At 40.5% G+C, this 19,880-nt stretch overlaps 1 protein-coding gene across 6 annotated transcripts in view; it reads right to left on the bottom strand.

Moving 5' to 3' along the window:
- Window positions 1-19,880, bottom strand: part of dysc (whirlin protein dyschronic) — an 817,084-nt gene that overhangs the window by 675,116 nt on the left and 122,088 nt on the right. For all 6 annotated transcript variants that reach the window (XM_083113360.1, XM_083113363.1, XM_083113365.1 and 3 more), the window contains exon 2: window positions 18,662-19,682. In XM_083113360.1, the coding sequence (XP_082969486.1) occupies window positions 18,662-19,646 (985 nt within the window). In that variant the 5' untranslated portion in view covers window positions 19,647-19,682. The remainder of the gene's footprint in view (window positions 1-18,661; window positions 19,683-19,880) is intronic.

The following is a 19,880-nucleotide window of genomic DNA, read 5'->3' as shown; positions in this document are numbered from 1 at the left end:
ACAACGACATTTTAAACTAGGCAACCCAATTTACACAAGGCGTTGGTGGGTTGCGTGTAGAGTTAGGCTCAATTTCAGGGTTGCCACATGCACAATAGATATCTTTAAAATACGCGAAAGGAATAAAAACAAGTAATATTGTATACAATTATTAAAAATATCACTATTATATCGCAAGTGACAAAATTTTCTGAAAGAAAAAAAAATAGGTCTTCTTCTATTTCATCGCTGATGAGTCTACAGAAGGGAAAAGAGGTGAGAGAAAAAGAAAGGTGACAAAGGAGAGGAGAAAGAGAAAGCGAAAGGAGAAGAGGAAAAGTAGAGGAGAGAAGAAAGAGAGGATAGACGAGGAGAGGAGAATGGAAAAAGATTCTAGGAGAGATGAGGAAAATGGAGCAAAGAAGAGAGAAGAGGAGAATAGGAGACGAGTAGAGGGGAGTGGAGAGTAAAGTAAAGGAGAGAAAAAGAAAGGAACGAAAAGAAGAGGAGAAGAGTGCAGTGGAGTCGGAAATCTAAGACAGGAGATACGAGGAGTGGAGATGAGTGGGATGGAGATAAGATACGAGAAAACTATGGAAGGTGATATGAGATAAAAGCAGAGCGAGCAGAAAGAGGGGAGAGGAGAAGGGGAAGAGAAGAACAGAAGGGACTGAAGAGAAGAGGTAGTTGCAGAAAATATCGTCTCAACGTCAAGAATTTATGCATTAGTCAAATTATCGACATGAAACATTCAATAAAATTTTGAAATGTATTGTAGAATGTATTAGATCGGTACGAAATCCCTTTTGGCTTAGTTCAGAGCAACGTAAAATCTTCCATGTAAGATCTTTGATTTTACCTGCGATTATACCACTAAAAACATGAATGTAATTTGAATATTTATAAGAATTATCCAATTTTAGTCCACTTCTTGGTTCGTTGAAATGGAGATTTTGTAATTGAATATTTCCCCTCCCCCATCGTTAATTCCAAACTGAATCATTCCGTTTCACACGGCGTGGACAATGAACACCATGGGATAGGTCTAAAACTTACGAAAAATTTCTGCCACCGGAAGGGTTTGAACCTACGACCATTATATTGACAGTCCTGAACGGTAAACACTACCCTACAAGCTTTCGCTCCTGAAAGTAAGTAGAAGGAGCTGACCAATGTGAAATGTAGATGCAACTCTCCTCCTACATATAAAGTGCAAAGAATACTTGTTTGTAACGAAGAAAACGAAGGTAGTACGACTCGGCGAAAACATTTAATGGAGAATTGCACATGATGAAAACTTTTCATTCGATATTTGACGAGGTATCCCTGCATTGAACTCGAGTGGGAAAAGGGGTAAAATTAGTATGTCCTGAATTGCCACAAATATAAATAGTTATTTCATTAATATTTGTCAATGTCTTTGAAGCAGTACACAATTATCGTTAGAGTATCATAATTCACGATCTTATACATGAAAATATCCCTTTGAATGTGTGTCAATTCATTTATTTGTTGTTTTTTTATATAAATTCCTTATGCAGAAAAATGTAGCCACCTTATACTGCTATTACAAATAATGTTACCATGCTCTTGTTTATAATAAAAGGAGAATTAAAAAAAGAACACTTAGTATGGAGGATTGAACCTGGGACCGTAATCAATGCTTTCAAGAACTCTAACCAATACACTACGGCCTTTGTTTCCCTTGGAGCAACAGTTCTTAATTATTATGTCGCGTCAATATTTTAAACGTTATCCTGCAAAAGGAAGTTCAATATTTTGATATAGCACTTTACTTCTAGAAGTACTCTATACACATGCATTTGAAATTTAACTCTGAATTTATTTCTTCGTTGTTAGTATATCTAAGCTTGTGAATATACTTTATTTGTAATTTTATAACGGTTACATGAACATCTACGAAATAGTTCCTTATAATAAACTCCGTTTGACCAATTTGGCAATATAAACAAATGAAATACAGATTGTCTTCGAGCTTACATTGTTAAAAAGGAGCGGATACACGTATTACTATCCGAATAATTATTCAATAAGATTTCTTATTTGTCAGAAATTATGACTTAAACTATTGCATGTTAAGCTAGTGCCCAACTAGCCGCCTCTGATCAAATCTATCATTCTTCAGATTCTCTTTCAAATTCAACTGTGGTCACTTGTAACTTGCTGGGTGCAGACACTGTGCATCGACGCACAGTGTTTTGCGATAAGAAGCGGCCTTGAATAGCGTGAGTGAGTCACTTTGAACGGAGGCAAGACGCTACCAAACTTATCTGCCTTTGAAAACCATGTCATTGTTTATCACCGTTTCTAAACACGATTGCTATTGTAGAAGTATATATTCTCTCAAAAGAGCACGAAAGGAAATTTGAACAATATTCTCCCGTTGTTTAAAACCAAATATTATCTATTAAACGAAAAGTTCACGATTGTCAATAAACCTATCTGAGCATAAGGTGGATGTAAATAATAAATTTAATAGAAAGATTCTCCAAGATTTCTCTCCCACTGTCTACGTCAGGCCAGTACCCAAGAGGCGGGCATGGGGGCCATGCTCCCCTCGAACCCTGACAAAATATTTAAATGTGAACCTATCAATAACTACGAAAATAACATCGTCGATTTTAGAAATGTGTAAAAATTTCAATTTTGTTCTTACATAAATTAATCTGTTTCACATAAATGAATCGGTTTCTTGCGTAGTTTTAGTTTTATAATAATTGACGCAAGGCTACCAGACGTCCGATTCAGCGATTTAGTCAGGACAGTGCGTTACGTTCAATCCCTGTCCTGACTTTTTCGAACTGCAATCGTGATGCGAGAATGTCTCTTTATTATTGCTTTTTCTTAACTCACAATTAGACATTTTCTATAATTCCTAGTACACAACATTTAATTTATAAATATATTATTTTCTAAACATAGAATTATCGTGACTTTTGATTGGCGCTCGCACTATTTGAACTATTTTGTAATATCTGTCTCTCTCTTTTATACAATAATAATAATCCTTTGCGCAACAGCCCCCCTCTCTCTTATATATATATATATTTGGGTCTGGCCCCTCCCTCAAAGAAATCCTGGATATGGGCCTGGTCTACGTCAATGACAGAAATGCAAGCAATATTTTTATTTATTTTAAAGCCAATTAAAGGAATGTGGAAGAATTTAAAAGAAATAAGAAAGAGCGGAACGACTGTTGCTCTACTTTAAAAATTGTTGTTCTTCGAGGAAGAAAAATAAGAAGATTTAGTCCAGCACCTTAACACAGTGTCCCACGAGTCTCTCTTGACTAATACTGTCAAATGTGAAGTGATTTTATGAATAAAATTTTCCGCCTGTTTACATGTAACGTTGCGCAGATTTGGTAGTTAGCAAACGGTGTAATTATTTCATATTAACTTACGCAACAGCAAATACATTTCATAAGACTTTTCTGAACACAACAGTTGCGTCAGTAAGCAAGCATTTCGTCTGTTGCAGTATCACAGGAAACGAATATCGTCCTGCAATGTTCAAGCCTCTAGATATTTTGCATTAATAATGTCTAATCACAATAATAAGTTAGAAGAAATAACTCGCATTTTCGCAACTACCAATATTCTCGTTTTTCTTCATCACTTCGAAAATTATTTCTCGAAGATATCTACTACAAGAAAGGAATTCAAGATTAAAGTAAAAGTTCAACTACATACTACCCAACGACATTTACAATATTGGAGGGACAGAATACTTAAAAATTGTTGTTTAAATCGAAGGTAAGAGCATGGTGTACTGGTTAGAGTTCTCGATTGGGCTGCTAGCGGTCCAGGTTCGATCCTCCATACTAGGTGTCGAGAGCATGGTAACATTATTTGTAATAGCAGTGTATAGTGGCTACATTGTTCTGCATAAGGAATTTATATAAGAAACAACAAATAAATGAATTGACACACATTCAAAGGGATATTTTCATGTATAAGATCGTGAATTATGATACTCTAACGATAATTGTGTACTGCTTCAAAGACATTGACAAATATTAATGAAATAACTATTTATATTTGTGGCAATTCAGGACATACTAATTTTGCCCCTTTTCCTACTCGAGTTCAATGCATGGATACCTCGTCAAATATCGAATGAAAAGTTTTCATCATGTGCAATTCTCCATTAAATGTTTTCGCCGAGTCGTACTACCTTCGTTTTCTTCGTTACAAACAAGTATTCTTTGCACTTTATATGTAGGAGGAGAGCTACATCTACATTTCACATTGGTCAGCTCCTTCTACTTACTTTCAGGAGCGAAAGCTTGTAGGGTAGTGTTTACCGTTCAGGACTGTCAATATAATGGTCGTAGGTTCAAACCCTTCCGGTGGCAGAAATTTTTCGTAAGTTTTAGACCTATCCCATGGTGTTCATTGTCCACGCCGTGTGAAACGGAATGATTCAGTTTGGAATTAATGATGGGGGAGGGGAAATATTCAATTACAAAATCTCCATTTCAACGAACCAAGAAGTGGACGAAAATTGGATAATTCTTATAAATATTCAAATTACATTCATGTTTTTAGTGGTATAATCGCAGGTAAAATCAAAGATCTTACATGGAAGATTTTACGTTGCTCTGAACTAAGCCAAAAGGGATTTCGTACCGATCTAATACATTCTACAATACATTTCAAAATTTTATTGAATGTTTCATGTCGATAATTTGACTAATGCATAAATTCTTGACGTTGAGACGATATTTTCTGCAACTACCTCTTCTCTTCAGTCCCTTCTGTTCTTCTCTTCTCCTTCTCCTCTCCCCTCCTTCTGCTCGCTCTGCTTTTATCTCATATCACCTTCCATACTTTTCTCGTATCTTATCTCCATCCCACTCATCTCCACTCCTCGTATCTCCTGTCTTAGATTTCCGACTCCACTGCACTCTTCTCCTCTTCTTTTCGTTCCTTTCTTTTTCTCTCCTTTACTTTACTCTCCACTCCCCTCTTCTCGCCTCCTATTCTCCTCTTCTCTCTTCTTTGCTCCATTTTCTTCATCTCTCCTAGAATCTTTTTCCATTCTCCTCACTACATCTCCTCTCCTCGTCTATCCTCTGTTTCTTCTCTCCTCTACTTTTCCTCTTCTCCTTTCGCTTTCTCTTTCTCCTCTCCTTTGTCACCTTTCTTTTTCTCTCACCTCTTTTCCCTTCTGTAGACTCATCAGCGATGAAATGAAAGAACACGTATTTTTTTTTTCTTTCAGAAAGAATTTTGTCACTTGCGATATAATAGTGATATTTTTAATAATTGTATAAAATATTACTTGTTTTTATTCCTTTCGCGGATTTTAAAGATATTTATTGTGCATGTGGCAACCCTGAAATTGAGTCTAACTCTACACGCAACCCACCAACGCCTTGTGTAAATTGGGTAGCCTAGTTTAAAATATCGTTGTCCTAAAACTTTTGAGAGACACTGTACCAACCTGACACAGGGATATACTTGCACTACACATAGTATCAAAAAGTGCAACGAACTAGACCGGGCTAATTGTGTTTAATGCACTCTTACGGTCTGGACAATGGTCCCTATTCGTAATTGACCTAAAAATGCCTTTTTTGTCGTTGAACCTGCCTTGAGAAGTTCGTACCCACGCCAACGCTCACCACAGCTGACGTCACAAGACGGCCTGGAGTGCAAGACCACCCTACCGCCGTGAAGGATCAATGTGGAGGTCCAAGAAAGCAATAAGCAAATGGGAAGGGTGGGCCATTAATCCAATTCCTCCTGTTTCTCCCTCGCAGAAAATCTCGTTCCAGGGTTGTCGAATGGAGGTCGACCGTTATTCAATTCGGACTTGTTTTCCCTCGCTGCAAACGGGGGAAACTCCAAAAGGAAGACGGCTAAGTTAGAGTAACTTCTGCCATTCTTAATGTCTGGGTTTCGTTTTAATAACAGGAAGAACTAGAAAATGCGAATGCAAAACTACAATTGTTTCAGTGCCAAAAGGTGGTAATTTTACTCAAAAATCACTAAAGAGTTGGCAGCAGTCATTTGCGTTTACGCGTAAACAACGATAGTCTACATTCTACACGTAGATGTAAACAACATGGCGAAAGGTGATAACTTAGCAAAGGGCGCCATGGAATTAAAATAAAACTATACTGCGTATCAGTTGCTCATGTGTGAAGAGAACTTTTCATACTCTTTCTTCCAAATTCGAACAATTTCTCACCTAGGAAAGCAACCTAACATAGGAAATATTCTAGTATTTTATGGGGAAAGAGACTAATGTTGCCTCACGACTGCCATCTGTTGTTTCTTTTGCATACTATTTGTCTTTTTCCATACTTGATGATACAAGAAATTTTGTTGTAAATTGGATTCTATTCAGTTCGTTAGGAACCAATATAGTTGAAAATGTCACTTTCCTTTCATGAAAGCCTTGAAAATTAATTTTAATTCACTTTAGATTGTCTACATAGTCTATGTAAACTATTGCCCATTTTTTTCCACTACGAAGTGGATGTAAACAAAAGCACGTGTTCTAGAGAAAGCCAGTGCAGCCCTATTGGTGGATTCTGGCAGTAGTCCCTCCTCAGACCTTTTGCACCCTGATAGATAGTCCATTCAATGCCGTCTTGAAACTAGAGTAATACAGCATTGTATGCTGTTCAAAACATTTACTAACCTTATCCTTGCTTATGAATTCATAATCATTCTTTAGTAAAGCACCTACGGTGACATTCACTCATTCAAATTAACGAAATTCCCGCTACTTGTCCGTCACTCTGTGTTGTGCAGTGTTGCAAATTCGCAATATTAAGTAAAGTCTATAATCTTGAAACACCGGACTAGACAGAATCAGAAAACATGATTTAGACTGACAGTGACTGACATGGGAATCTCTAGATTACACACATGTTGATGTATATACCACAAACACGCACACACTATTTCAACTTCATGCGTTTTATCTAGAATGGTAAAATCAACACACTGCAAAAGATTGTAGGGAAACCTTTGAGAAAAGCCAAAGTGCTTGGTGCAAATACAACCAGTGATGCTTAAAATCGTACGGAATGTTACTTTAGCATTTATTAAATGATCCACCTACGCTTCCTTTCCTTTACTTCCCACATAAAACATGCTCAGATTTCAGGAACCTCAATCCCCCCAGCTTGTCAAAGAAAAATGCCAGATGCATACACTGGCAACTGCTTCCAAGAAGGAATTTGTAGAGGGCGGGGACACAAGCCATTCAGTGTTACTACCCGACCTTTATAGAAACATCGTTACAATTCGGTAATATTCCAAAGATGTTATCGTATCTAATTGCTATATAGCCAATTTCGCAACTACAAAGTTTTATTAATGTTCCAACACGGGTGTGCGTAATAAGACCTTCACATTTCTTGTATCTATTTCGTAAGGGAAAAAATAACACAGTTGGAGACACTACTTCTCGTGGTCAAGAATCTTCCGAAACACTGTTACCCTCAAGCACACGGCTATTTATAGCTTTCCTTCCCTCGACCCTGCAAAACCTGCCCTCCTCTCCCTTGCCGTGTGGTGGTTCTCGAGATTTTGCGTAGTGTTTATAAGTTGTAAATATCATTGAATGTTGATGTGGCTTCAACAGAAAGTGTTACAAAACATCTACATTTGAAACTTTGAACAAGTGGAGATAGAGTCCAGCGCAGATAATTCTGCCGTGCAATGCGCGACAGAACTAAAGAAGCAGTGTTGCTAATGGAGCAGATAGAAAAATCGCTGCGGTGCGCCGATGCACAGCTGTTACGTACAACAATAAAATTAGAGAATTCAGGTCTATCTAACGTTGAGTTTTAAACGTCATGCATTATACCAGGACTAGGATTAATATGTACTAACAGGTGACTATGTATGTAGTTACATACATATGGACTAAAAATTCGCAAAATATGAACTAACACATAAGTAAAATTACCAAAAATGCTGCAAAGAAGACTTCTTCATACGATTCCTTATTTGAGTGATTTCAAACAAAATAAAAAAATATATATATTATTTTTCATTGCATTAATGCACTGGTGGCGTTCTAACTTTTCACTCCCAAAACCCGTATACACTGGTATGGAACTGCAACGGCAGATAATAACATGCCAAGGTGTTAAACCGCTACAATTGCACCATAACACTCCTCCTGAAGCAGTATTATTATTTCCTCTCTGAGATCGGCGACAGTCGGTTGCCTTTGTTGTACATTTACAAAGGATGCCGGCTTCCACAACAATAACAAGTACATATACTGCCACTAGACGATAAGCTGCGCGGCTTTTTCTTTTGTTATGAACCAGGGCCGGCGCTAGTCATTTTGCCTCTCTGGGAGGTGGCGGCAGATGCCGCTCTATTTCGACCCCCCCGGTCATTACGCAGCAACGGAAAATTGAAAATCAATATATTCCTAACTAAAACATCAAAATATAAAATAAATAATGAGACTTCTTATGCTATTTCAATACTATTCAGCGCAAAAGAATATCTCGCTCGATCACAGTTTTCAATAGGCTTATTTTTTTCTTCTCTTCAAATTTTGCCGCTCTGGGCGATGGGACGGTTCGCCCTCCCCTTCCGCCGGCCCTGCTATGAACTTGGTCACCCATCAAAGCATGGCAATTTTAACACAGAAAACAATATGTATCGCATTAAGCAGCAAAAATGACAGCCTCCTCTATGCAATTTCTACAAGAACACGTGCCGGAGCCAGAGTTGAAATGATGTTGGAGCCACATAATTTATTTATTTTGAATAATTCCAAAATTATGAAATATGAACAATTTGTTGCTGCTGTTCGCTGCTCTCTTGCCAAAATGCTTTATTGGGATGCTAACACCATGACTGGCTTCCTCCTTCATGAACTCGTGCACGTTGCTTAGAATTTCCCGAGCTTGGCTATGCAAGGTTTTTGATTTCAACTTCGACAGAACTGGAGGCATTATGGAATTTAACGTTCATCAGCAAACACACACTTTTACATAAACACACGCAATACACGCACACAACGTCAAACCGGTCAAATACTTAGTATAAAATAAAAATATGGTGCTTCCAATCCAACAAAACTCACCGCCACTTTACCTGCTTTCCCCTTCCGTGACAGAAATAGTGCTTCATTATTACAGTTGGCAACACTAGTTACTAGCTAGCCAATGAACATGCACTGCATAAAAGAAGCAACGACTACGCCGTGCTATATTGCCACATTGCCGTCCCTGCTGACCGGTGGGAACCGCGAGCTGGAGCGCTGTTCAATTGTTTTCAATGAAGTTTGCGCGAGTGTGTCCAGGAATGGAATGACAATATGGCAACAATAGCGAAGGTTTTCGAGCAGGGTAGAACACGTGATGCTAAGAGAGAGGGAGACGAAACGAAAATACGTTTCTACGCAACGGCAAATTTACGTGTGTGGCACTCTACCAAAATTGCGGTGGATCTAGAGTATTGTGTTGAATCGTTAACTTCTGAACAGGTGTCTTAAAAACAAGCATTTATGCGGTCCGCAAGGAAATTCAGCCGAACAAAAACGCGGATGGCACATTTTAGCCGATTTTGGACTTGCTGACGTTAGCAGGAAAGTGGATGTTTTTTTTTCATGGATATGAGTTTGTCTACGCTGGTTAAATTATTGCATGATTCATTTAGTTTATTTTACTTCGCATTTCTGTCACACTTGGTTAATCGCGAGGATGAGTGATGATATGGTGAAATTGATGAAATAACACTCACAAAGAACATCCATGCCCAGGCCAAGATTCAAACTCGGGACTCCTGGCGTCGTAGCGCACAGTGATAACCACTCCGCTACAACGGACAGCTGTGTGAATTCTTCTTACATGGTATATTACCACTGATGAGAACTGACATCGTTGGTAAGTGTTTACCTCTATTTTATTATATTTTCTTCATCTCTCGTATTTACAACAGTGTTCATTTTAAAAACTAATATTTGAACATTTTTAAATGTCACTCTAGTTTCGAAACATTGTGGAAAATACTGACACTGAAGCTAACACGTGCGCTGAGAATCCTATTTACAACAAAATTTATCTTCTCTTCTATTATCAACTATGGAAGAATAAAAATAGTATGCAAAAAACAACAACAGATGGCAGTCGTGAGGCAAGAGTGGTGTTTTCCCCATAAAACACTACAATATTTCCTATATTAGGTTTCTTCCTAGGTGAGAAATTGTCCGAATTTGGAAGAAAGAGTATGAAAAGTTATCTTCACACATCAGCAACTTATACGCAGTATAATTTTCTTTTCATTCCTCGGCGCCCTTTCCTAAGTTATCATCTTTCGCCATGTTGTTTACATAGATTACATCATCTACGTGTATAAAATAGTCTACGTGTTGAATGTAATGCACGCAGCTTTTAGTACCTCATTTTAATCAAAATTACTTGCTTGTACTTTTCTAACTTTCGCTAAAGTATTCTTTCATTTTATTGCATTATTTTTGCAGTTCATCGAAAACATTCCTTAAAAGCAGTGCGTGAATTAATGGGTAGGGAGGCTTACGTAAATACAGAGTCTTTTTATAAAGACCTGCAGGATTCTAGAATGATACACGGAAAAAGATATACAGGGTGGCCCAAAAAAGGTAACCGAAATGTAGAACGGTTACCTTATGTGTTCGGTTACCTTTTTTGGGCAACCCTATATATTGAAAAACACATACTGCACTCGTTATTAAAATAAAGGCAATGGAAAATTCCATTAGCAAACTCGATATATTATATAAATTAAGATCTTCCTCCCTCCCCTTACAATTATTCAACGATTTTGCATCCTGGGTACAATATATCCCTACACTGCACAGTGGGTCTCAGGAAGGACATACCATATTTTGTAACTTTACATGTCTTAGAACTGCAAATTTGAATTTCTATTAACGGAATTTCATATCAACACAAAACTTGTAACTGTGTCCTTTTACAAAATTACCAATAGAGGTTACTACTGCTTGATAATAAACAAATAATAGATCTGTTTCTAGGTAACAACTATTTTCTCATGAGAGCCGAAATTCTACTAAAACAATGTGGAAAATGAATGTTAAAAAAATATTGCAGGTTTCTTTAACATTTTAACTATTATAAACTGATTTTTCACAGTATATTATGCGATGTGGTTGAATAGAACTGGTGGAATAGTTTTGTTCCACCTGAAATCCACTGTGCAACTCGAGCAACATCGCCACTTCCACCATAGATGGGCCAAAAAGGACACTTGGGCTCAAAGTGCACACCCAAACCCTTTGACGGGCCAAAAAAGGGCACTTAGGCATTTAGGATTTTTTCAACTATTTTCCCCAGGATTACATAGTATATTTACACTACATATATTTTTTTCAGGGAAGAATAAAAAGTTGTGCAGTGTAGGGTTAATAATTTTCACGGCCGTAACTCACTGAAGGTGCCTTTCCTGGATGAAAACTTTTCCCGTGGAGAAGGAAAATCCCGCACATCCCCTTGAAATTGTTCCCAGGAACGCTCAGTTGGGAATAAAAGCACTTCTGCTTGTTGCGTTGCCGTACAAGAAAGATTTGCGTCCTGAATCGACTTCCACGTCTTATATCCTCGCAGAAAAACAAGTTCCAGCCATAACGAGCCGCTCTTTCTTATAAGTGCGTCGTTGTCATCTTCAATCGCCACTGCAGCGGCTCCTCCTATATTCCTCCGAATCTTCACGCTGGCGTCAGACGAGTCGGGGAGAGAGGGAGAGGGTGTCGCTATTTCCTCCCTCCCCCCCCTTGTTCAATGATCTCTCCATTCCGTTCCCTTCGCCGGGAGAGTCCTTATTCTTCTTCGATGACTGGCACTGTTGCTGGGGACTCTCGAACGATGCGATGGCTCAAGATCGGGTTACATCAAAGTAAAATTCGCAGGAATCAACAATTAAAGCAATATTGAGTTATAACATCATTAAGCCTTGTTTCCATGATATGAAAAACTAAATATGCTTACCAAGGCAGAAATTTATTTTATTATATAACATAAACTAAACGTAACGTTTCAACCTTCTAGCAAGGTCTTCTTCAGACTCTGCACCAAGTACAAATGTAACAAGGTACAAAACAGGACGATATATATACACACAAACATTACTCCCCTCCAGACTATTAGAAAGTTGTTCTGGAACATTCTAGCAGGTGGCTTTCCCTTGTCAACTGTACCTTTCACCTGAAAGGCTAAACATATTTTCTTCTATCTAGAATGTGGTTGGACTCCTTATCTCACGCTCTTTTTCCTTCATTCTTCTTCCTTCTTCTCTCCTCTTTCTCTCTTGTCCTTTCCACTCTTTCTAACACCTCCTTCCATTCTTTGTTTATCTTCAATCCCCCATTCCAGTCCATTGTGTGTTCTTCACCTTTCTTCTCTATTTCCTTGGAAATTATCGCCATTTGTACCTAATGATTACAAAATCTTTGAAAGAATGGAACGATGGGTGCGAGAATAGAATCTCCCCTCTTAATATACGCCCTATTTACCCTCGTTCTAAAATTCACTCGCAAACAGCAGCCATAAGGAATCCATTCCAAAAATAATGTCTCGTGAACATGTTGCTCTACAACAAAACCCTTCTCTATTTACCAGTGGCGGCAATTGGGTGCCAAAATTGAGATGTAGGCAAGAACAGTTTAAATGTTATTGGTAGATAAGGCTTAGCATTAAGCACTCATAGTGCGGGTGCAAAAGTTGGAAAAATTTCTCTAAGACAAAACTGTCCTGCGAGCAAAAGATTCAAGGACGCATTTGGCTTTATTTACACACTATCTACCAAAAAGTAATTGGACACCTATGATGGTGGTTAATTTAGTATCTAATTTGAATCATTTAGTATCTAATTTGATTCGTGTGGCCTTGATGTTGTTCCATGAGCAAGAGAACCACTTTTGAAAGTGATGGCGCGTAGTACAGAGTTATCAGACTTTGTTAAGGGCATAATTGTGGGCTGCCACCTCAGTGGGCTGTCTAGCAGGGCCATAGCCGAAATGTTAAATAGGCCCAAATCAACAATAGCATTTGTGCTTCGTAAGTGGAAGGTGCATGGACATTGTGACAAAGTGAACTTTCCGGGCGTCCAAAAAAACTGACTAACGGAAATCGGAGAACCCTAAAACGTGAAATTGTTAAAACCAGGACACAGCCGATGGCTACCATCAGACAGGACTTTACGGCAGCAACAGGGGCGTCAGTTTATATTGGAACATTGCGAGCAGAGGCCCACCAACTCGGATATTCCGGAAGAGCAGCGGCACATAAGCCGCATATCACCAAAGTGAATAAAGCTCAGCGTCTCAAGTGGTGTTTGGACCGTCTCAACTGGACACTGGAGCAGTGGAAAGCGGTTCTGTGGAGTGATGAGTCGAGATTCACATTGTTTAGGTCTATGGACGTGTATTGGTGTGGCGGATACACGGAGAACGGCTTCTACTAGAGTGTATAGTGCCTGCCAGGAAATTTGGTGATGGTGGAGTAATGGTGTTGGGTTGTTTCTCGTACTACGTTGTGGGACCACTGGTGGTTTTTCGTGGCACAATGAACTCACAGGCATACTGTTCAATACTAGACAATGAAATGCTCCGAACCTTGTGGCGTTTTTACGGAATGGACCCATGTTACTTCCAGGATGAGAAAGCTAGGTGCCATGTTTCGGAAGCTACTATGCAGTGGTATGCCAACAACAATGTTCACCGATTGGTCTGGCCGGCACAGAGTCCTGATCTCAATCCCATAGAACACCTTTGGAATACATTGGACCGGCGGGTGAGGTTTCGGGAGATGCGGGCAAATTTAATTGTCCAACTGAGTGAGATATTGGAAGAGGAATGGCGACTTATTCCCATGGACTTCTTCCACAAACTAGTCGAGAGCATGCCTGACAGGTGGCTGCTGTTATAGTACCAAGAGGTGGCTCCACGAGGTTCTAACAGGGTTCGCACCACCAAACAACAATTTTGTACAGGTGCCCAATTACTTTTTGGTAGATAGTGTATATCTCTCTGTCCTATTGCGATATTTATAATAATATTTTCTAGGATATTGAGTGCAATTATTACAGCATGCAAAAAACCGTTACTACATCAATATTTCAACTACATGTACTTTAAGTAAGGCACCATGATGTATTATTTTATAATACTTTATTCATTAATACTGAAAATTTCTCATGTCTCGTAAAGATGTTACTTTCGCATACTTCTAATCAAAGCACATATTCAGACTTTTTACCGTTTACTTCAAAACTTCTTTACACAATTATCAGATCCATCATTAACAAATCAACAGTGTATACAGTAAAACTTATTAATAACGGACAGGCCTGGGGGGAAAATGTCCGTTAATAAGAAGTGTCCGCTATTCAGAAAAAAAGTGTAGGATGTTACACAATAGGGATAAGGATATTACAGCATGGACTTAACGAACATAATGTTTCTTTTTCTACAATCAAGGAACAAAATACTGTACTACATACTGTGAATTTAAATTTACTTAAGTATCCCTACACACATTACAAATTTCAAAAAAGAAAATACAGTACACGTAGTGAAATCCTTTGTTAAATTGCTGCATTCAAAATTCTCTTTCACTTTTAATAGGCTCTAACTATTTCTGGCCAGGCCCAGATTGTCCAAAATAATCATCTATATTTTTACTGTGCGTTTGGTGTGACATGAAACAATGCGCACTGGTTCGAAATACTGGTCATTGTTGTGTCGAATTCCAGGAATGGCGACCGTTTTCTTTCAGGCTGTCCGTTATTAAGAAGTTTTCTTTGCGTTGGGAGGTAGTTTTCAGTGTCCGCGTCCGTTATTAAGAATGTCCGTTATTGAGAAGTAATATGGCCATTAAACCCCATGTATTTAAAAATTTCCGTAATTTAGAGATGTCCGTTAGGAGAAGTTTTTCTGTATTTGGAAACGTTTGTATTGACACCAGCAAAAAGCTGTTTGCTAAATCCATTTTTGTACAAATTTACGATGGTAATTATTTCAATAAGGCCCCGATACTTTCACGGTGTCCTTTCACGTGCCGTATTTTTTTGTTTGTTCTTTCACCTAATAACAGTTCAATATTTATTTTAAACATGAGTTCCTTTTAGACATTTATTTAACAATAGGGAATCAGATCAAGCGTTGCGACATAGCCACGCCATCCATCGGCGCCGGCTTAAATACATTCAGTAATATTCTCAGTGTGCATCCAGAAAGTAAGTTTCGAAAGTGCCCCAAGATGGCACTAGTGGTCAGAGCGGGACGCGCTTGCGCAGGAGTGGAGGAGGAATACGTATCCATAACCTGGCGCAAGCGCAGTTGCGTGGAGTCAGTGGTGAGAGAACTGTAGTAGATCTCTGACGCCGACAGCTTCTTAGCGTGGATAAACCTGATTACCTCGCACTTGGCGGGAGACTATATGCATGCAGCCATGTTTCCCGTACAGTTCTCTCACCACTGACTTCACACAACTGCGCTTGCACCAGGTTATGGATACGTATTCCTCCTCCATTCCTGCGCAAGCGCGTACCGCTCTGACCACTTGTGCCATCTTGGGGCACTTTCGGAACTTACTTTCTGGATGCGCCTCGTATGTTAATGTAATATTATAGCAATTTGGCTGTTTTACCTAGAAAGTGGCACTATATGTCCAGAGTGGCGCATTCAAAGGGAGCTTCGAAAGTAAATATTGTTAAAACTTTTCGCTTATGGCTTCTTCAAGGTACAAATGCAAAATGATTTGTAGAATGTGCAGAGTGACGTAAACAAATTTATGCTTCTCACATGAAATTGTCATTTTGCGTCGCTTTTCTATCACTTTTGGCTAATACCGACAATGAGGATGAGTGATGATCAAATTAAATTGACGAGGAGACAACGAATACGCATGCCCAGATCGGATTCGAACCCGGAATTTCCGAGCACTTGACTCGGCCATCGAGTAGGTAGAAAGGCATTACATTGTGAATGCGCCACCGAAATAGGAAACGTTTCCTGGAAATCGGTCGTTTTTCGCGGGTTAAATACGAGGACGATGTTCTCTTCCGTAAGCACGTTTGCACAACATTCACCAAAGCCCCTTGTTGCCTGTTACCAAGCTAATGAACTCGACTTTTCGTTTACACAGTTGTCCCTTGACGATCATAAAGCTGTCGGCCTGTTCCTGGCCTCCTACGACTCCGTGTCTTGCTCTTTCCGAAATTCAAGCCTAGCTATTCAAGCGTCCATGGGCAAAAAATTGTTTTCCAAATTTAAAGTCTAAAACTTGCAGCATAATTTAAATTTTCATGTAAATTTACAAATCTTTCATAAGTTTGAACATGTTATATTAATCAATCATACAAAAGTTACTCGAGTATTCTCTGTCCGCCGTAAGGGCGCAGCCTTCGCCCATCTTCTCCTCCATCCATTCAGCTCGGTCACTGTGAAGCCTGCTCCCCACTACTCCTCTCCTCCATGCGCGATGCACAAGACCCGCGGTTTTTGCGCAGGTACTTTTATGATCCCTTTATAGGTAGGCTTACCACACGTCCGGGAATTCCCAGACAGTCCTGTTTTTTTTAGTGCTGTCCGAGGTGATGTCCGGGGTTTTCAGAATCTGAACATGAATATAGTTACCGGTATTGAATATTCACGACCAGAATTTATGACCGGCAAGGATCGATCGATTATAAGGTCGATTCTTGCTCGAGATATCGACTTCTGAGCGGTTCCGTTTCCGTACTTCCGTGAGCGTCTTGGTGGTCAAGGCAAGCAATTTTTAAGGTGTTTCAAAATACTGATATTTCATGTACAGTCACGGACACTGCCGGCTTGTAACGATTCCATTGAAAGTCAATGCATTCATTACAAGCCGGCAGTGTTCGTGACTGTACCAACATTTCTAAAATGGTTTGCTATGTCTTTGCCTGAAACATCTTCTTCAATTGAGAGTGTTTTCAATTATGGAGAATATTTGGTCTGCAGAAAGAGGTAGACTTCCAGTATCCACTGTTAAACGTCTGCTGAATGTTAAAATTAATTCAGAACTTTCTTGTGAATTTTATGATGTTATTAAAACAAACTAGCCATTTCTGAAGAAAGTCATGTCTAGTGAAAAGTCAACTAACAGATAATGCTTCCTAGAACAGAGAGGTTCCCTAAACATCAGAAAATGTATTATTCAATTAAACATTTGAAAATTAATTGATTGATTTTACAAAATAATGTTAATATTTTTTCTTGTACAATTTATAGTTTAATGTTCCAATAAAATGTTAAGGCTTTTAAGTAATTTCAATTTATTTTTGTAAAAAAAAAATTAAATTCAGCAGTAACGAGTTGATCGCCAATATGTCTAGGGTTGGACCCAAAAAAATATGGTAAGCCTATTTATAGGTGTGTCGAAGAATATAACGAAAAAGACTGTGGACAAAGCAGCATATACTCTGTCCCAGCTAACTGTAGAGCGGGCCGAGCATATCGGCAGAGGAGGAGGAGGAAAATCGAGTGGTGAAAGCGCAGCGTTGCCAACCGTACGGTCCTGACCGTACATGTAAGGATGTACGGTCCGGACCTTAGTCCGTACGCTAAATGCACGGCTTATGACAATTTGCTCTTGCAGTTTTATCCCTAATATTTACCTAAGAAATTCTTAAATCAATCGTACGGACCTGGAGACGAAAATACGGTCCGTTTGCCATGTGCGTTCTATATTATTATTTTCAAAAGTTTGCAACGCTGCATAGCGAAGGAGGAGATCGGGTAACTCCCGTCGCGCATTACACAATCCCGTTTCTCACTGTTCATTGGTGGAGCCATCTCGCGTCACTACTTGCGCAGAATTGTTCTCGTTCGCCTGGTCTGCAGTTAGCTGGTATGGAGTTTAGGTGTAACTTGGCAGGGGCAAGTGGAGCCACTTGCCTCCCAAAACATTAAGGTTTATTAAAATTTACAATATAAGGGTATTTTCGTTACCCTGCTTGAGGAACAAAGTAATAAAGAATATTTTCTACGATTTCTCAAAGGTAACAAAAGTTCAGGGGCAACAACTTTTGAAAAAACATTTTGTGGCCTTATAATTTCACACAAATATCCATGTATAAAATGCATCCACCTTTTTGTTTTTTAATTGATTTGCTTTATTTTACTTCGCTTCTTGTGCCACTTTTGGCTAATTTGCGAAGATGGGGATGAGTGATGATATGATTGATGAAATTGATAAATGGACACTCACAAACATCCATGCCCAGGCCGGGATTCGAACCTGGGACCCCTGGCGTCGTAGCGTGATGTGCTAATCACTCCGCCACGAAGGCCGGCTTTTGTTTTTTTAATCTGTTATTGGTTGATTTCAATAAGTTCTCCGCTACGAGTCACGATAATAATAACAACACAATAAATTATTGCTTGTGCTCGAACCTCAGGGGCCCACATAAGTTGGCCATAACTACTGAAAGTTATGTAATTCTCGGTAGTTTTATAGGGTGGACAACTTTTCGATTCTGTCCCCCGACAGTTAAGTCTCAAGTTTAACTCCCCCCCCCCCACTTCCACGTTACGCCAATGAAAGTAATTCAAATGTTTCATTAAACCTGAAACGGAACGTTGCAAGGGATATACAGAAAACATTCAATGTATTTATAATGTGAAAGAAGATAAGCGTGACGTCACTTACCCGTATCCTTTCCTCCCTTGACGCAGATCCCGAATCCGTGGCTGGCATCCGGAGGCCTCACCATGTGCACCGTCCTCACTGTCGTCTCCGGCAGAGGGGGGCTCTGCACCCCGACCTCGCGCTGCTCGGGGTGCACGGGTTGCACGGGGTGCACAGGGTGCACGGGGTGAACAGGGTGCACGGGGTGAACAGGGTGCACGGGATGCACAGGGTGCACGGGATGCAAGGGGGCATCGTCTCTGTGGGGGCTCACGTGGGTCCGGGAGGGGGGGCTTCGAAGCGGGGACTTGGCGGACCTCCTCGCGTCCTTCCCGGAGCCGAGGATCTGGATCACCTGCTCCGGAGAGATGGGTTCCTTCTTCTGGTGTCGTCCGTGACGGGCGCTCGCGGGCCCGGAGCCGCTGCTACCGAGGTATGTCCCTCTGGGGGCCTTGTAACCGTGGTGGGTCGAAGACGATGTCGACGGCGGCGGGTCGGCGTACGTTCGCGACGCGTTTCCGGCCTCGTCGTGCCGGATCGGCCTGAACCCGATCTCCCGGAGCGGCACCGGACGTTCCACTATCGTGTAGGATGTCCCGGGAGGAGAATAGTAGAGCCCGGAGCGTCCCCTCGCACTTCCCGGGTTTCGGCACCTCGAAACGTCCTCCGCTTCGTAGCCCTTGGCGAGCCCACCGTTGGCGAGGCTGTGGGCCGCGCGGCGGTGAGGGCTGCAAGAGCTACAATGCGGCGGGTACCGCCGGCCCAAGGGGACGCTCCGGCCGCAGTAGACGCACCAGGACTCGCTCCCGCCGCTACCGCCACCGCCGCCGCCGCCGCCGCCTCCGCTCCCCGAGCACACCTCGCACGCCGGGCTGCGGCGCCTCGCGGGGCTACCTCGCCCGTAGCCGCCGCCATATTGATTCTTGCGGGCTATTTCCTCCAGTTCCCGGTTCACGGAGAACTCTTCGTCGACGCACTCACCCGACATCCCTGCGCAACCCTCCATGCCCTCACCACCACACTACGTCATGCATGCCTACACCTGCAAAGAGAAGGAGAAGGAAATTAGCATCATGAAACAAGGTCATGTATTGTTGTACATTATTTTAAAAGTTCAATATGCAGCCATGGGCTGAAACAGTCGTAAAAGAGTTTTATTTCATATCATTTCAGATACGGTTGGTAAAACTGCTGCATAATAACTGTTCGGGAATGAAAGCATTCTGCTGCGAGCCGTCTG

Source organism: Lepisma saccharinum, chromosome 27, assembly GCF_977018435.1.
Source record: "Lepisma saccharinum chromosome 27, izLepSacc3.1, whole genome shotgun sequence".
Taxonomy (NCBI): Eukaryota; Metazoa; Arthropoda; class Insecta; order Zygentoma; family Lepismatidae; genus Lepisma; species Lepisma saccharinum.
The sequence above is the reverse complement of the archived record's forward strand: the minus strand, read 5'-3'. Positions and strand labels throughout refer to the sequence as shown.